We start from the raw sequence: 18248 nt of genomic DNA on the forward strand, positions 1-18248 counted from the left end.
GATGAGTTAAAGAATAAATAATACGGAAGACCACAGATAGGACTGAACCAATACCCTGTTTCCGGTCACAGTTCATTCTCAAAGATGATAGAGCTTTCCTTTGGAAAATTCCTAGTTAGAATTCTCAGGTTCTGCTCTGATTAATGCAGAGGGTGTCTCTAAATACAACACCTGCACAAGCTTCCTTCATTTTCTTAAACACTTTTTATTCCCATCCCTTCCTCACAGGGAAGCCTTCTCAACCAAGATTTCCAGTCACTGGTTTTCTAGTTTTTGAGGTCTCTTCCTTTTACCGCAGCAATTCTTTTTGCTGGAAGCCCAAAAAACATTGAGAGGAAGGTACTCTTTACCTATATCCTAGGGTAAGGCAGAGAAACATACACAGAGCAGGAGGGAAAAAGAGAGAGAATCTGACAGGCATGAGAAGTCGTAAGAACTGGAAATAACCTAAAACATACAACTTTTTCTCTTTACCAGTTTATGCAAGAATATTTTTGCATGTGTATGTATAACATAGCCACACAGTTTTGGCTTTTGAAGAATATGTCTATATACTCTGTTAAGTTATGGATGTCAACAGGGAAAGCAGAATTATTTACTAAACAACAGGTTAGAAGGATCACTCCATGGATGCAGGCTATCCTACAAATATTCATTTAGTGAGGCTATATTGACATAAACTGTTCATGACAATCAGACTGATTCTTTCACATAGATCAGAGTTTATCACAGACTCTTATATGACAAACAAAACAATGCCACCTTTGCTCTTTTTTCTCCCCAAACATGAGAAATGTAAGCTAGGCGAGAGCATGGTATTCCAACAGATGTTAACATTTTACTTACAGCCCTCATAGATGTCGGTGGGAATATGGACTGCTGCATGCTGATACGATATTTGTCGTCCAAAATTAGCATCTTCAATGAAGACAGGTTTTATCCTCTGGCTGCCTGGCTCACTGTCATTTTTCTCAGGCTATATAGAAAAAGAGAATAAACAGAATATAGCATTTTTTTTATAACATATTTTCACATGCACTTCACTTGCCAAATGCATATTCTTCAAAAAATAAATCTATAAGAATTGTTAAAAATATAGTACATTAATAGCATGGCATACATGAATTTCCATTCAGGTATTAGCATTCCCAGTATATCTTTATTATATTATTAATATTATAACTAACTGCTCTCCTGATTTCCTCAATGTTGGAGTCATTCGGGATCATCTTTGGGGGAGTTGGGGAGACCAGACTTCCACACATAAAGTATTTATTAAGATGTAAACTTAAAAGAATTGGATAGGCCAGGCTCTGTGCCTCACGCCCATAATCCCAGCACTTTGGGAGGAAGAAGTGGGCAGATCACTTGAGCCCAGGAGTTCTAGACCAGCCTAGGCAACGTGGCAAACCCTTGTCTCTACGAAAAAATAACAGAAAATTAGCTGGACATAGCAGTGCAGGCCTGTAGTCACAGGAGGCTTTAGATACAAAGATGGCTTGCACCTGGGAGGTTAGCTCTGCAGAGAGCTGTGATCGTATTACCACATTCTAGCCTGAGCAACAAAGTGAGACCCTATCTCAAATAAATTAATAAACAAGCAAACAAACAAATAAAATAATAAAGGAACAGGATAAGTGCCTTTAAATACAACCTAACTAATATTATCCACTTGAAATAAATTTCACAATTCATATAATGAAATTTATATTGGGCAGCTGAAGATGATTCTTCGTTTGACAAACAATGGTACATGTGACAGAAACAATATGGCAATGAAGGATTATTTTAAATGCCATCCCCTTGCTTTTTCATGTTTTCCAGGTATATCAAATTTTGTTTTAAAAAAGGAAGTACAGGAAAGAAGAGATCTATTCTAACTCTAAAAATTAAATCCTAACTTGAACCAATTTGTCTCTTTAGGTAGGAGCTAAGATCCAATCAATAATGATTCAAGAAAACCCCTCAGGAGTTTAAAGTCAAAGATTAATTTTATACCTACTGGAACTATACTTCTGATGCTGAATTACCTTGTTGCCTTGCTCTGGTAATAAACTAAGAATTTCATTCATTTATCCAAAATGTATTTATAACATTTTTTGATATCTGTGTTAAAATTTTTTTTGTTCAATTAAAATGTATTTTAACTCTTTCTTAACTGTATTTGTTTTTAAATGATATGAAGTTAAAGATGTACGAGTTAAGCAAAAATGAAAAGGGAAAAAACCTATTTGTTTTGGGAAGAAACAGAGATAGAGGGAGAAATGAACAGATGTACACATAGCAAGTGTTACCAGTATTATTCCTGGCTTTGCAGTTTTAAGAAATAATTTGTGCTTTCTGGTTTTCCCAATAATACAATGAGAATGTATTACACTTGTGATCAGAATAAAACTATTAAGGTTTAAGTCTTTTCTATTATCATGAGGTATTACATGCTTGTCTTCCTAACATAAAAATTACTTGTTTCTTCTGAATCCTCTTACATTTAAAAATTAGCAGTTTTAAATACATCTTATGGAGGCTATTGCTCTTTTAAATAATGATATAAATGTCTTTTACAAATAACTTTAAAATAATAATGTACTTCTCAACTTGTATAATCACATATCAAGACTCCTTTTTAAGGTACAATTGCTAAACACGTTTTTAAAAAGAAAAATAGTGCTATTTCCATAGTTCTTCTTTTGTAGTTTACATAAATTAAAATAATTTCATAAAAAGATGAGAATTTCTAAATTCAACTCATTTATCATCTTTAAGCTACTGGAAACTACTGTTCCTCACACCATCCTACTCCATGTCTTTAATTATCTTTATCTATCATGGCCATATAGGTTTAATTGAAATACAGTAAATATTAGACACAAAGGAACTGACTTTTATGAGAAAAACTACTTAACACAGAATGTCTAATGTAGTAATTAACTATGTCAAATAAATTCTCCCTCTGAAATGAAGAATTCCAGTTTTTCAGATTACATAAAAGAAAAAAAATCCATTCCAACATTTTTTTCAAAATATATCTTCTGAAGTCTACAGACCACCATATATACAAATGTGTACAGAGAAAATGAACAAGCAGATTCTAAAATATATTCAAATGCATTTGGTAAAACATAATTGGCACATGAAATCCATAATTCTCAGACTATTCTCAATATAATTTCAGTTATCAAATTATAGATTAGATCACTCAGAGACAGAGATACAAGCTAATGTTGGATGAGGAGGTCATTCAATTTTACAACCAGTGCATATTAGCAAATTTAATTTGGGAAGTCACAATGATAATTGATAGGTACAAAAAACTCTTGCAAATTTAACATATTTATCTCAGCCTTAGAATTAATATTTATTTAAAAAACACTGATTTTTAATATTTTGTTCACTTTTTCATGTTATTGACCTAAAAAAATCCCATTTTTAGCAAAATATTCAAAAATTAACATCTATACATTTTACCTAAATTGCAATGGAAAGTAACTTAACTACTTTGCACAATTCAGATTTGCAAACTGATAAACTTTGCTTACAATCATACTATGGTTATATTTATGTCCCCTGTTCTGTATTATTTTTGTGTGCCACAAATTTGTAAAGAATTAGCTGATATAGAATAAAATGGTTCACTAACATTCTCTATGGAAGTATCACAATTTGTATTTCTGTTTCACTAAAAAAGGTGTTAGATCAACAGTCTTGGCCAGGCCCCGTGGCTCATGCCTGTAAGCCCACCACTTTGGGAGGCCTAGGCTGGACAATCACTTGAGGCCAGGAGTTCAAGAACATCCTGGACAACACAGTGAGGCCTTCATTGCTATAAAAAATTTAAATATGAGCCTGGCATGGTGGCATGCTCCTTTATTTCCAGGTATTCAGGCGGGTAAGGCAAGAGGGGCTCAAGGCCAGGTGTTAGAAAGCTGCAGTAAGCTGTGATTACACTACTCCACTCTAGCCTGGGTGACAGACTGAGACCGTGCACACGTTCCTGTATGATGAAACAAGCCTTTCGTGCAATTCTCCAATATGCACGTACGTATGTATGTATGCATGTATGTATGTATATATTTATACTTTCAAATTTCCATCTCTAACTACATCCTGGGTTTTTAGAGTTATTTTACAGTTGTTATTTACGTTAGAGCCTGCGATTTTTATAACATAGGTATTACTGATTTTAGAATTTTTTAAAGTCTCAATTATTATTCTCAATATCAATTTTGGATATGTGATATGCCTTAAGGCATGGCATTATAGTTTAGTATAAAGCATTACCAAAGATAGGATGTGTTATATTTAAAATAGACTTTCAAACAGGCACCAAGTCTGAATATTCTGGTTTACTGGGATATTGGGATCAATATTATGGATTAAAAGTCATGTTTAAACATTGCTTTAAACATTATTTTTTTAATATATAATACTGGATTAGTCTATGACCATTAGTTCAGCATTGGAATTTAAGCATCGTGTGCTGCTCAGCTAATTAAAGATGGTTACCAGGTCTGACTCATACAGAGAAAAAGCCTTGTGATTTTGATTTTTACTTTTTTGTTTTGAATCAGGATCTTGCTCTCTTCCCCAGCCTGGAATACAGTGGCACAATCATGGCTCATTGCACTCTTGAGTTGCCATTCTCCTACCTTAGCCTCCAGAGCCACAAAAACTACAAGTCCATTCCATCATACCCAGCTAGGTTTTTTTTTTTTTAATTTCTATTGTTTAGAGGCAGTGTCTTACTATGTTGTCCAGGCTAATCTCAAACTCCTGCTCAGGTAATCCTCTTCCTCAGCCTCCTGAGTTGCTGAAATTACAGGTGTGAGCCACCACACCAAGCTTGAAAAGTTTCATTTTTGGTTAATCTCTTGGATCAATGAGAAATGAAGACTTAACGGAACTGTAGGTGACCATGCGGAATTAAATAACGAATAGAAAGAGGTGCGGAACTTTGATCTGGTCAGAACTGTTCTAAGTCAAGTTGGAAGGCCAGGTTGCATATTAAACAATGAATATAGTATGGAGACAATAAGAACATAACAGACTTCTGATTTCATTGGTTTAAGCTGCTATTTTCTCCTTGAGGATGCTATGACTTAGACAAGTACTTGGTAGATTAATAGATTCAGAAAGAAAAGGAGTTGGATGACACTGAATATGGTCTAAGGACTTACATATAATATTTGTAGTTTTGCTTTACTGAATCATGACAAAAAATAAAATTTTGAAATTATGTATTAGCAAAAAAATATGAGCTTAGCTAATATATTTGATGAAGAACAAACTATTTTAGGAATTCAGAAGATTCCTCCAATTTTTCAGGTAATACAAATGTTGGAACTCCTTAGGTTTACTCTGTGGAAAAACTGTAGCATTGATTCTTCAGAAGCAATTTATTTAATATACTCAGAAAAGAAAGTTTTAAAATTAACATGAAAACTAAATTTATAACATCAGTGGTGAAAAGAAAATTGAAGAAATAATTCTAGCTTTTAAAGATTAGATCCACTGTAAAGTCTTTATATATTCTACTAATAATTACGATGTATAAAAGGGAAAAGAAACACAGTGAGACACGCAGATTTGGGAACAAGAGGGGCCACGAAGCAGTGGAAATTGTGCAGTTAACAAAAAGAAAGTTAAAAAACACTGTAGGGAATATTAAAACAAAGAATATATAAATTTTCCAAACGACAGTCAAAGATAAATTTAAACTAAATTAAGTTAAAAGGTGATACTGATCCCTGCAATAACTTGTTTATTAAATTTAAAAGACAGAAATGACATTCTTCAAATAAAATGTATTAAAGTTGCTGCTAAGGATTATAATGAAAGCATTCAAAAGATAAAAAATATAGAACCTAAGGACATCCTTGAAATAAAAATGATGTAATTTTAGTTTGCATGATGAATAAATTTAGTTTGCATGAATGCCCCTGAATTGCTTATCACAGGACCTAGTTGGGAGTAAGGGGAGCCGTTAGCAATACAATAAAGGTGAGTATAATGGAAAAGAGTTGGGGGCTGATTTAAATTCCACATGTAGTATGAAGTTTTTAAATATCCAGCATCAGAAAGGGATGTAATACAGTGCTACAAAAGTATATCCATATCTATGCATTATATCTAAATATGTAACCTATATTTTGGGAAGACAGTGATATTTATCTTCTGCTAAAGGGTTGTAAAAGGCACTATGTGATTTTTACAGAGTCTGAAAGTTCAACATAGCACTCTCCATGGAAACCATGTAGTACCATGCATTATATTATAAGAGAAAATGTTTTAAATAAAGCCATTCTACTTCTAAGAACTTAAAACAATCTTTTTATATTATGATACACAAATATACTTTTCAAAATACTGCCAGGGCAAATGAGGTTTAAACAACCATCACCACCTTGAAAGGTACTAAGATCAATTATATTCTCTTGATATCTGAGGCAAAGATGGGCTAAAGTCATACAACTAAGATGTAATTTAACAGCTCAGACTGTAGGACTCCAGGATCCCACCATAAATGCCAGTAATCCAGAATGACTGAGAACTAATGTTTAAACTATCTTTGCAAGAGCATGTGCCCAACTGTGTAAAGCATTAAAAATGTATCAGGACAGGCTTCAAACATTTCAAAAGCAGCTCCAAAAACATAAGGCAAAATTCTTAGAAGACACTGAATCTAATCTACCTTTTTCTTGGTTTTATAGTTTCTCCCCCAAGAGTGATTCCTGAGGTGGCTACATTCCATACAGAGATGTACACATTAATTTTAAGATATTCATGGTAAACATCACTGGGAATAGTGGATCAGATCGGCAGAAACTTAGGACTCAAAGTTTAACAAGCTTTTACATCACACACATTTTATTTCGCCTACTGCAAGAACACTGTAACCTCACACCTGTCAATGATAACATTGGTTGGATCAAATATAAGCCAAATACATCAAAATCAAATATAGACAGAAATAATGGGTAGATGTAATAAAATTTTAAATCAAACCTGTCTCCAAAATTTGACCCTTAAGTCTCAATTTACAACAGCTCCTTCACAAGCCCTCTTCTTCCTCCAGGTACCCACTGCCCAGGCAGCACAGTGACACAGTTCTCCAGCTCTGGATCACACAGACTGCACTGCATTCACTTCCCTACTCTGACAAATACAAAGTGTGTGGCACTGGCCAAGTAACTCAACCTCATTAAGTTTTACTTGTTTTACCTGAAAAATAAAATATATACCATAAAGGGTTCTTGTGAACTGTAAATGATACATAGTTATAGTAATAGCTAGTATATATTACACATACTTATTATATATGAGATAGTATGCTTTAAATGCTACCACCTAGTATAGGATAAGCATATGTAAGTATATATTATACAATCAGTATATATATAAAGTATATATAATATATGCTAGCTATTACCCAATGCAAACATATCACATCAAAAAATATATAAACCATTTATTTTAGAAGCAAAAAGATCCAAAGCAATTATGAAAACAAAGCAATTAATATTCAACCTTTATGCCATCATATTCAAGGATTCCATATTGGCCAACATCAGAAATTGAAATAAAGGCTGCAAACTATAAGATAATTTTTATAATGCTAGAAAGGAAACCTATGCGGCAGGAGGATAGGGTCTATAGGCAGGGAACCTAAGGGTGATTTATGCTGACTTTCTAGAATTAAACCAAAAGGAAAACCCAACTTTCCACACCCAAGTGAAAAAAGGTTCAGAGGCTACTTCCTTTGCAACACCCTCCAACTCCTTTTGACTGCTCAGAGGAAGAATGGAAAGTACCTCTATGATTGGTCCCCTCCCACAACCAATCAGACTGGTCACAGGCCTAGTCTTCATTTGCATAGGGGTATAACTTTGTAACTTCACTTTAGCATCTAATTGGTTCCCTCCAGCAGCCAATCAGACTGATTGCAGGCTAAATCTTCCTGGGTAACTTTGTAACTTCAATTCAGCTTCTAATTGATCACCTTCTGCAACCAGTCAGACTGGTTACAGGCCACTACTTCCTTAAATGGAGTGTAAACCAAGTAAGCAATGGGAAACCTCTAGAAGGTATTTGAACTCCAGAAAATTCTGTAATCGGAGCTCTTGATCCACTTGCTCAAGCCCACTCCCTACTCTGTGGAGCATACTTTTGTTTCAATAAATATGTACTTCTCTTTCATTGCTTTGTGCATTTTATCCAGTTCTTTGTTCAAAATGCCAAGGCCCTGGACGGCCTCCACCAGTAGTACCTAGACTCTGAATCTTTCTTCAATAATTAAATTTCATCACCATTTGATACCTAAGAGTGTAAAATAAAGGATACATACTATAAGACAACTTTTTTAAATGCTAGACAAGAAATTCAGATTTTTCTTTAATAATTAGATTTCATTGCTGTTTGATACATATTCCTACTAGCTCATTCTAGAACCAGGTTTATTTATTGCTATAAAATAAAATATAATCATGAAATATTAGGCATTGAAAAAGACATTTAGATGGGACATTATGGTGGAATTAATTTTAATGTAGACAAGACTCTGCTAAGAGGAAAATAAATAGCAACATAAATATGCAAGGGAATTCAGTCGTCTGGCCAAATGTCCCAGACAGGACAAATTTTGAACATGATCAATAAAATAAAATGTAGCAAATAAATCAACTCAATTTAATGACATGGGAATTCTAGGTTGAACTTATTTCATTTGGATTTTAGTCAGATGGATCTTGGAATTAAGTTAATAAGGCTTTGTAATGATCTGCTTTCTTTTTGCTTTCTTTGGGAATTAAGACAATAGTGCAGTTTGCTGGCAAAACTCAAGTCTTCTGAGGAGTCAGCTTCACTAATCTTCAGGGAATTTAACAACTTATTGGGTCAGATGTCTTTAGAAACTAAACTAGGAATCCAAATAAATTTCAAACCTAAGGAGAACTTGAATATGGGTTTTCATAGATAACTGTTACATTGCTAGCTTTTTTTCCCCTCGATTTATTTTGGCATCTAATTTTTCCTTAAAATCTGAATAAACAGAGCCAGACATGATGGCAAATGCTCGTAGTCCCAGCTACTCAGGAGGCCAAGGTGGGAGGATATCTTAAGCCATAAGTTTGAGGCCAGATAGTAAGACCCTGTCTCTAAAATTTAAAAATAAAATTGAATATATAAAACCCACAATGATATCAAAACAATCTTCCCATTTGTGTTCCCATTTTTAAAATGTATTTTGAACATTCAACTGTCATTTGTACTTTGTGCGTATATTAAGGTTTTCATACAAATGCAAAGATTAAATTCATGACAGTAAAATGAAAAATATCTCAATCTATTCCCCTTTATTAACACATTCAGATACACAAACACATTCCATTTGATGCTAAGATCACTTCAATTTAATCTTAAATTTATTGTAATGATTATTTGTTGTAATTATTAATGATATTAGTAATTGTTTTTCAGAATTATATTCAATAACATTTCTTGACTGCCATCTAGGATCCAGGAAATGGTCTGTTTTATTTGTGTTAATTTGATCTTTATAACTCTGAGGTTGGTATTATTATCACCTCCATTTTACAGACCAAATAAGTAAAAAGTAGATAGATTATACGATCTTGCCAATACCACCCAGATAGGAAATGGTAGAGCTAAGATTTGAATCTAGCTAGCACTGCAGTATATAATCTCAACTATCACAATCTATTGCTTCTACTGTATAAAAAGGTATACAGCAATTGTACATGTATGCCTTGCTATTTAGAAGAAACAAAAATAGAATTTCATGTAGAAGTGTTTAGAAATAAAATATCTCTCTCTTAAAAAATTTAAGCAAATAATAGATGACATGACTCATTATACTATTTCTCTCTTCTTCATATTTAAAATCCTTTTTCTAATAAAAGTAATCTTATATTGAAACATTATGCTCATTTGAATGATGTAGGCTCTTTGGAAAAACTGGACTCTTTTATTATTACTATATGTAGAATAAGAAAGTGAAATTGGCCCAATTTCCTCAAAGAACTAATGTCTGCAGTGTTTTTGAATAAACACAGAAATTGACCCACCTGGTCTTAAAGCTTGAAACTTCTATTTGTCTTCTCTAAATTCCTTTCTCAGGAAACCAACCATTCAGGCCTCCCAGACAGTATCAAGAAACTGAAACTCACCAAATCACCACATCAGACAATGAGACACCACCCTTTCTAATTCCTGTTTTTCCAGCATATAGCTACATTTCTTTAATGCTATATAAATCCCCAATTTTAGTCAGTTGGATAGACAGATTTGAGGCTTATCTCCCATCTCCTCAGCTGCAGCACCCAAAAGCTTTCTTCCCTGGCAATTTTTTTGTCTCAATGACCGGCTTTCTGTGCATCAAGCAACGGGACACAGACTGAACCCCAGGTGTTTTTGTTAACAGAACTTAGTTTTGATGGAAGAATAAGCCTGAGTTCATGTTTCACAAATATTCATCTAACTTAGCTTATATCTGCCCAGACTTGGAACCAAAAATCTTGATACTTATATCACTTGTAGTAATTATAGACAATTATTCTAACTCCACTACTTATTCCCCAACTTTAATTAATTTTGTAAACAGGGGAAACTACATTGTCTGTTTTAATACTACTGTTCGTCCTGATGGCTGCCCCCAGGGGCAAAGGAGAAAGGATGAGGAAGCATTGTCCACTGCCACTCTCATCTTTTGCATCCAGTCCCCTTAGATGAAATAAAGGAAGCAAATGTCTATCTTAAAAATTAACTCAAATATCATCCATAGTAAAAGCTAGCTTTAATAGTTCCTGTCTTAATTTTGCTTCCACTAACCTTGAAGTAAAATTAACATTTTCATTTCCACCATGTTTACAATACAGCACCACTTGAAAAGGTGAATACATCATCACAAACACTATAAAAATAAAGAGTATACAAATTTGACAAGCATTATCTCAACCATTACTGTATACTAAAAAAGAGACTAAATATTATTTCTACCTCAAATTGCTAAAAATTTAGTGGAGAAGATCAAACACTGTATACACATTCTATAGTATAAGGTATGATACCATTAAAGCCAGAAATGTATTACAAATTGCTTAGAACACTCATAGGAAGGACTACCATTTGCTACCTAGAAAAAACAAGGAAGGCTTAAAGAGAAAGTTATTTAAATTGGGGTTTTAAGTAAAGCATTTGATTGGAAGAATTGTATGGTATCATGATCAGGTAATTAGCATGATTAGTCATGTTAACATTCTCTAGCGTAAGTTAACTGGACACAGGAAAGATTTCCTTAAATATCTAGTAAGGCCAAATGTGCCATACATATCCTTCCATGAGAATTATGGCTCATCCAATAATTTATCCCAGTTACACCTTCATAGTTTGTTTTGTTTTTTTGAGTTTTGTTTTTTGAGTTTGTTTTTAAGACAGGGTCTTACTGTCACCCTGGCTGGAGTGCAGTGGCACAATCTCAGCTCACTTCAGCCCCGACCTCCTGGGCTCAAGCTATCCTCCCACCTCAGCCTCCCAAGTAGCTGGGACCATAGGTGTACCCCACCATGCCTGGCTAATTTTAGTATTTTTTGTAGAGGCAAAAAATTTGAAGACCAAACCCTGTATACATATTCTATAGTATAAGGTATTATATCATTAAATCCAGAAATGTATTACAAATTGCTTAGAACACTCACAGGAAGGACTACCATTTGCTACCTAGAAAAAACAAGGAAGGCTTAAAAAAATCACCATATTGCCAAGGCTTTCTTAAACTCCTGAGCTCAAGCATTCTGCCTGCTTCAGCCTCCCAAAGTGCTGGGATTACAGGTGTGCACCACCACGCCCGGCCTACACCTGTGTTTTTAAGTTTCAAGAGGAAAATCTGTTTAAATGACTAAAGCCATAACTTTTATACTATACAATCCTAAGGAAACATTAATTCTATACTTTATTTCAGCCACTGTTTTACCTAAATCTAGCTGTCAGTATTTATTTTATAGCCACAAGGTGAATACAAACAGCACTGATCTAAGTAGAGGCATGCAGATAACTATAAAATGCCCTTGAGGAATTGTCTTATACCAGAGTCCTTGAAGAGCTTACAACTTCCCCACAAAGTGACTAATTCAGATGCAGCTAATAGAAAGCTTTCATTCTGAAGGAAGCATTGATCAACTTTAAATGCTTGTTTTACCTTTAAGGCCATGCATCATTATTATAATGAACAAAATCAATAGAGTACACTCAAACGTATCATTCTTTCTACCCAAATGTGAACCTGTTGATACACCAGCCTAATAAACACTAAAGAACAGTAGAAATCAGGGAATTCCAAATTTCGTCCTAATGCCAACATGTAAAAAACTCAGGACTTTCTATGATTTACTTCTATTATGAAAGCTGCTAATTCTTCTTCTTCATCTCTAACTACTCATATCCATACTCCCCCCTCCCCGTCCCCACGTTCCCCTAAATGTTGGTGTTCTGAGGAGTCTATCTTTACTGCCTTAAGATATATATTTTTTAATGTTGTCTAGATGTGTGAAGCAGGCTGAAAGTAAGACAACAAGGAGTAGTGGTATTACAGCAGGCTGGAGAATATGTTACATCCAAAGGTATTCAAATTCATTTTGTTTTTAACTTTGTGTAAGCATGCCAAAATTTATCTGTAGATGAATCTGGCCTTGCTATATATGTAACTTCACACTTGCTCGGGAAATTTCAGCCACTTGTTTTCAAATTCCCCTCGAAAGCTAAACATAAAACTCTATTCTAGGCCACTCTCCTAAGCAACCAAACTAAATACTTAGCTGCCTACTAGAAATCTCCTCTTGAATACCCTTGAGCAAGTTTTTGGTATAAATGTTCTTGACTTTTAAAAATCTTTGTCTGAAACACTGTAGGCCTTCCAAATCTACAATTATATACAGATTTCTTTGCAGACCTGAATGTTTTCTTCTATTAAATCCTTGATGATTATATCTGACGCATGTATTTTGACTGGATCTCTGAGAAGACAGGGACTTATAAATTCTAACCTTCACATTTATTAACTTTGTTCCCACATTTTTTACTTTGCTGGCATTCAAGGAGTATTTCTCAAACTTTTTCTGAGGATTATTGCTAAATAATTCACGTTGTCAAATTTTTTAGTTCCTCCAATGAGAATTTTGTTTCAGTGGTTTTCGTTTTGATGGTTTTAGTCTACTTTTTATAGATCATTGACTGGCTCCTTCTTTGGGGACAGTTAGCGTATATTCAGTGTTATCTGTCTTTCTGCCATACGTATCTGAAGTAATACTATCTTAGAGAAAAATTTTCCTCTATGCCTTTAATACTACTTTACTGTTAGTGAATCTTTCATAGATTTCTCCATTGACTAGTTTTTATTTTATTAGTCTTAAATGAAGAAAGGCCTATCTAGTCTGGAGACTGCGAAGTAGTCAGATGGTATAGATTTTTTTCTCCCCAAGTATTTGTCCTTGCTGCTGTCATATTTGTAACTACAGAAGTGATAATGATATAAAACACTGCTCAACAGTAGGGCAAGTGTTTTATTCAAGGTATGTATTTCATGTATTTCATTCCCAATTCTCTAGATTACAGAAACCTACACAGGTCTGGGCTAAGGTGGGGAAAGAAGGGAAAGGGTCTCTCTAAAAACAAAAGTATGGGGAACAAAAATGGGGACGTATGTGTAGAATATAATTATGACATGTTCTCAAATTATGCTTAAGAACATTCCCTTTACAGTTGTGTGAAATGTAGCTTTAATTTTAATTTAGATTTATTGATCTGTAGAGAAAGAAAGTTTAACTGAGTGAGTACAATATACTCAACAGTGTAAGAGTTATGTCAGCTGCTGTAAGTGCGTAAGAGCTGCTCTCTGGGAACTTCTACTCTAAGGAGGGACCACAATATAATAATTCACAAAGATTGGCTGTGCCTTCAAGAAGGAAAAACTTTCATTTCACTGCCAAACATTATACGTTTCTGCAGGATCTTAAACACCAAAAAAGAGTCAACAGTAAGTGACAAAGATCTTGATAACAGAAAAGAGATACATGAATATGTTTACAAATTTGTATATTAATAATGCATCATAATTAAATGTGTATTTTAAGTTTATAATTATAAAATGAGATCATTTCAATAGCTCTTAAGAACATATTTAAGAACAATGTCTAAACTTAGATGATTGTATTAGAGCAGTGAAAGAAAATGATTGACGTGAGTACTGGGAAATATAGAAAATGATCACTATTGTACTAGTCTTAGGAGTTGAAAAACAAATCATCTCCAGCAGAAGAGGTGAAAAAGTTAAAAATAATAACCACAGCCTCAGGATCTATAATCTTTTAGTTTTAGCCAGGAGGTATAACATTTAAAATAGAAACTTTATTTAGCTCTTTAAGTTAAATTTGACCTAAAGTTACCTTTGTAACCTAACTTAGTATGTAAACAAACTACTTTAAATGTGTGTGTATGTATATATATACACACACATATATATACACACACACACTCACATATACACACACATTTATTTTTGTTGTTTTTGTTGTTTGTTTGAGACAGAGTCTTGCTCCGTCACCAGGCTGGAGTACAGCGCAATCTCAGCTCACTGCAATCTCTGACTCCCTCGTTCAAGCAATTCTCCTGCCTCAGCCTCCTGAGTAGCTGGGATACAGGCGTGCACCACCACATCCAGCTAATTTTTGTATTTTTAGTAGAGATGGGTTTCACCATGTTGGCCTAGATGGTCTCAATCTCTTGACCTTGTGATCCGCCCACCTCGGCCTCCCATAGTGCTGGGATTACAGGCATGAGACACCATGCCCAGCCTAAAAGCATATTAGTGTAACTAATAACTGAGTCTCAGCTAATCACAGCAGCTGAGTTTCAGCCAATCACAGGCTGCCCACTCATCAGATTATGTCCACAAAAGGCACATGGTGCATCATGCCCAAGTAAGGTAAATGCCCTTCTATAGCCAATCAAGCTGTTTCTACACGTCACTTCCTTTGTCTGTCTATAAACACTGCCTGACCATGTTGCTGGGTGGGGGCTCTCCTAGTTTTGCATACTGCCAGACTCATGAATCACTCTTTACACAAATAAACTTGGGTAAATTTAATTTATCCATAATTTCTTTCAACAGCTCTCAGATATTAACCAGCATTGAAACATACTGAAGACAAAATTTATTAATAATGTCATCTCAGCAGTTAGTATGTCAATTAGCTCCTGTGTGTTATTAGATATTAGATGTAGATGTATGAGATGGTAAAATTACATCATATACTCTCAAGTGACAAATTTTTAATGAGGAATATGACATTGCAGAATTTGAACAATAAAGATACATAGCTAAACTAGCATGTAGAAAACTGACAGCAAAGAACAGTGATAGTAGCCAACTTCAAACAACAACGTGATGACATTATGATTTGTGAATACCTGGTATATAAAATATCAAGCAATGCACGTACAAAGCTGTAAATAAAGGAGCCAATTAAATCCACCCCCTATTGCAAAACTTTTGGTGAGGGTGAGTAAATGTCATCATCCATGAGTCTAACTTCATCAGATAGGTAACAATCTTTCTTAAAAAAAATGTAAACACTGAAAATCCTTAACTATAATATCAAAGTACAATATTTACTTATAGTTAACTTTCACTGTGTAATAGTAAATATTTCTATTGCAGAAAACAATTTCATCATTAGTTACCAAGATACAGGAGATATTAGAAAAAACTCAGCACAGTGCCTAATTTCATATTCATTTTACTATAAAAGAATTTTCTTCCACAGTTAAAGAATTTGATTGTAATTAAAAGGTACCACTCAAATGAATGAGTGGAGTGTCTGCATTAACTTTAATATGTCAAGAACAAATTCAAGAACAAATTCAAGTGCAGAGACTGCTAATTAATTATGTCTCAATTACTATCCTCTTCCTTCTCTCTTTAGTTATAGAACTCTACATGTTAGTTGGGTACATATACATGGGTCAAGGGTGGGAGGGAGAAAGTACTCCATGTCCTCATGCAACAAGGCAAGGCTGGTCACTAAGTTGTGGACAAGAGGCACAGATACTTCTGAGACATACCCCTAAAGGCAAAAGGTGAGTCTCCTATTCTCATTTGCCTCTCTCCTCTAATCTAATGCAGAAAGAATCATGGATATTGGAATATCAATCTTGGAGCACAAGATGGGAGGGTACACTGAGGAAAGCAGAGAATAGGGAAGAAGAAACTTGAGGCCTGGAAGACAGGGAGTTGCTGTATTAGCCAATGTATGCAGAATGTTCCTAGAGAGAACTCAACTGCTGTCTAGTTTTGGCCACTTTTATTTTAGGGATCTCTCTAACAGACAAACTGATACACTAATAAATACAACATAATTCATTTTGATTCAATGTTCGAGGTCTTATAAGACATTAGCATTATCATATTCTAAACCACCTTTAGCTTGTCCAATGAAAAATTTTTAGTAAAGTGTACAATACATTATCATATAGTTTTTTTACAAATTCTCAAAAAAAATGCACATGAAATATTCCAAATACAGAAAACTGAATGATGTCACAAGGATTAACTTTGTATTTCATACTCAAGTTAATTTGAAATGATAATTTGTTGGTCTTTTTACTTTTCAAAGCCTTCTATAAGTAGAGTTATACTTTCTGATGTAATTCCTCCCAAACATTTTTTCTCTTAACAAATTACATTCTTGCTTTACTTAAGCAATGACAGTCTTAAGTATGGCCAAATGCAATGAATATTTATGTAGTGCTAATATATATCAGCAACAGGTATTCAGACTTCTGTGTGTAAAATAAGTAATACTTCTTTTACCCAGTATTAAGAAGTGCATATTAATGTACAGATTTCACAGATATGTGAACAATCTCACTTCGGTTCAGCATCTTTCACAAGTCAATGAGCCTGAAAAAACATGGTTTCCCATGTTGGGGGGAATAGCCGAATACTGGAAGACACAAATAATCAAAACAGTGAAAAACTATTTGACTGTGTTAGATTATCATCTCTGCTGAGCAGCCTAGGAGGAAATAATGTCTCTGGACATTAATGATGGCAGAACTTGGTCTGGTTCTTTTTATGACATTGCACTATATATAAAAATTCATTAAAATGTCAAGGATTTCCACTTTTGGGAATCTGTCCTAAAAGTAAGTTCAAAACTTTGAAGAAAAATGTTTATGTGTAAAGATGTATTGATATTTATGTGAATACTCACAAAGGAAAATTAAACTCCAAGGTAGAAGTGAAGTTAATTGAGTCATGATATATCAACTCAAAACAATGATCCAACAACTATTTCACAAGATAAAAAATGATTTTGCCACTTAATAACTTGTGTACTTAAAGAATCATGCAAATAAGTAAGCATAGATGTTCATGAAAAAATCTTAAAAATGTAAAAAAAAACCAACATGCTTAGAGTAGGCTATGAGTAATGAATGTAATTTTCTTCCCTCCTTTTGACTATTCAATTCTATAAAGTCATATTCTTTATCCATGTAAGTATATTCTTTATGTACAAGCATATTTTCATTAGAACCTAAGAATGTCAAGAACTGAAATGAACTTTAATGGATCACCTATTCAACTGTATCATGTCTTAGATGAGAGAATAACAGTTCAAATTTTAATAGGTGTTTAAGCCCTTAGGGTGACTATAATTTCAGGGCTGGATTAGGGCATGAATTATTCCAATTCCTGTTCTAGTTCACTTTGTACCAAACAATACTCTTTATAAATTATTCTGATAATGTTATTTGTTCATAAAGAAATTGAGATTTCTCCAAATGCTGACCATCATTTTTTAAGTTTTAAATTTAAATATGGCCATTTTACTATTTATAAGGCTTTGATTTAATTTGCTAAATTTCATCTCATGGCAGAAAAGAGAGAATGAATCCTTTTCGTAAGCACTACCCACAGTAGTATTAGATACTATTTTTTTTAGATGAGAAAATGGGAAAAACAGGGAAAATTCAATAAGTTCACTTATACAATTTTTGTCTCTCCCAAAAGAGCTTGATTTAAATATTTGAATGAACATCAGTGAAGGCAATCTATGTAACAATATTAGAACAACTCAAGTATTACAAACAGTAACAAATGCGCACTTTTCCACTTGTAGCGGACATATATGCTCAAATGGGCAACTTTGAAGCATTGATTTAAACTGGGGTGACAGTTA

General features: G+C 34.0%; 1 protein-coding gene across 8 annotated transcripts in view; it reads right to left on the bottom strand.

Moving 5' to 3' along the window:
• CACNA2D1 (calcium voltage-gated channel auxiliary subunit alpha2delta 1) overlaps nt 1-18248 on the bottom strand; it is a 490964-nt gene that overhangs the window by 169519 nt on the left and 303197 nt on the right. For all 8 annotated transcript variants that reach the window (XM_021674256.2, XM_021674264.2, XM_021674268.2 and 5 more), the window contains exon 6: nt 847-976. In XM_021674256.2, the coding sequence (XP_021529931.1) occupies nt 847-976 (130 nt within the window). The remainder of the gene's footprint in view (nt 1-846; nt 977-18248) is intronic.

Source organism: Aotus nancymaae, unplaced genomic scaffold (genome assembly GCF_030222135.1).
Source record: "Aotus nancymaae isolate 86718 unplaced genomic scaffold, 86718_ANA_hifiasm-v0.15.2.pri h1tg000002l, whole genome shotgun sequence".
Taxonomy (NCBI): Eukaryota; Metazoa; Chordata; class Mammalia; order Primates; family Aotidae; genus Aotus; species Aotus nancymaae.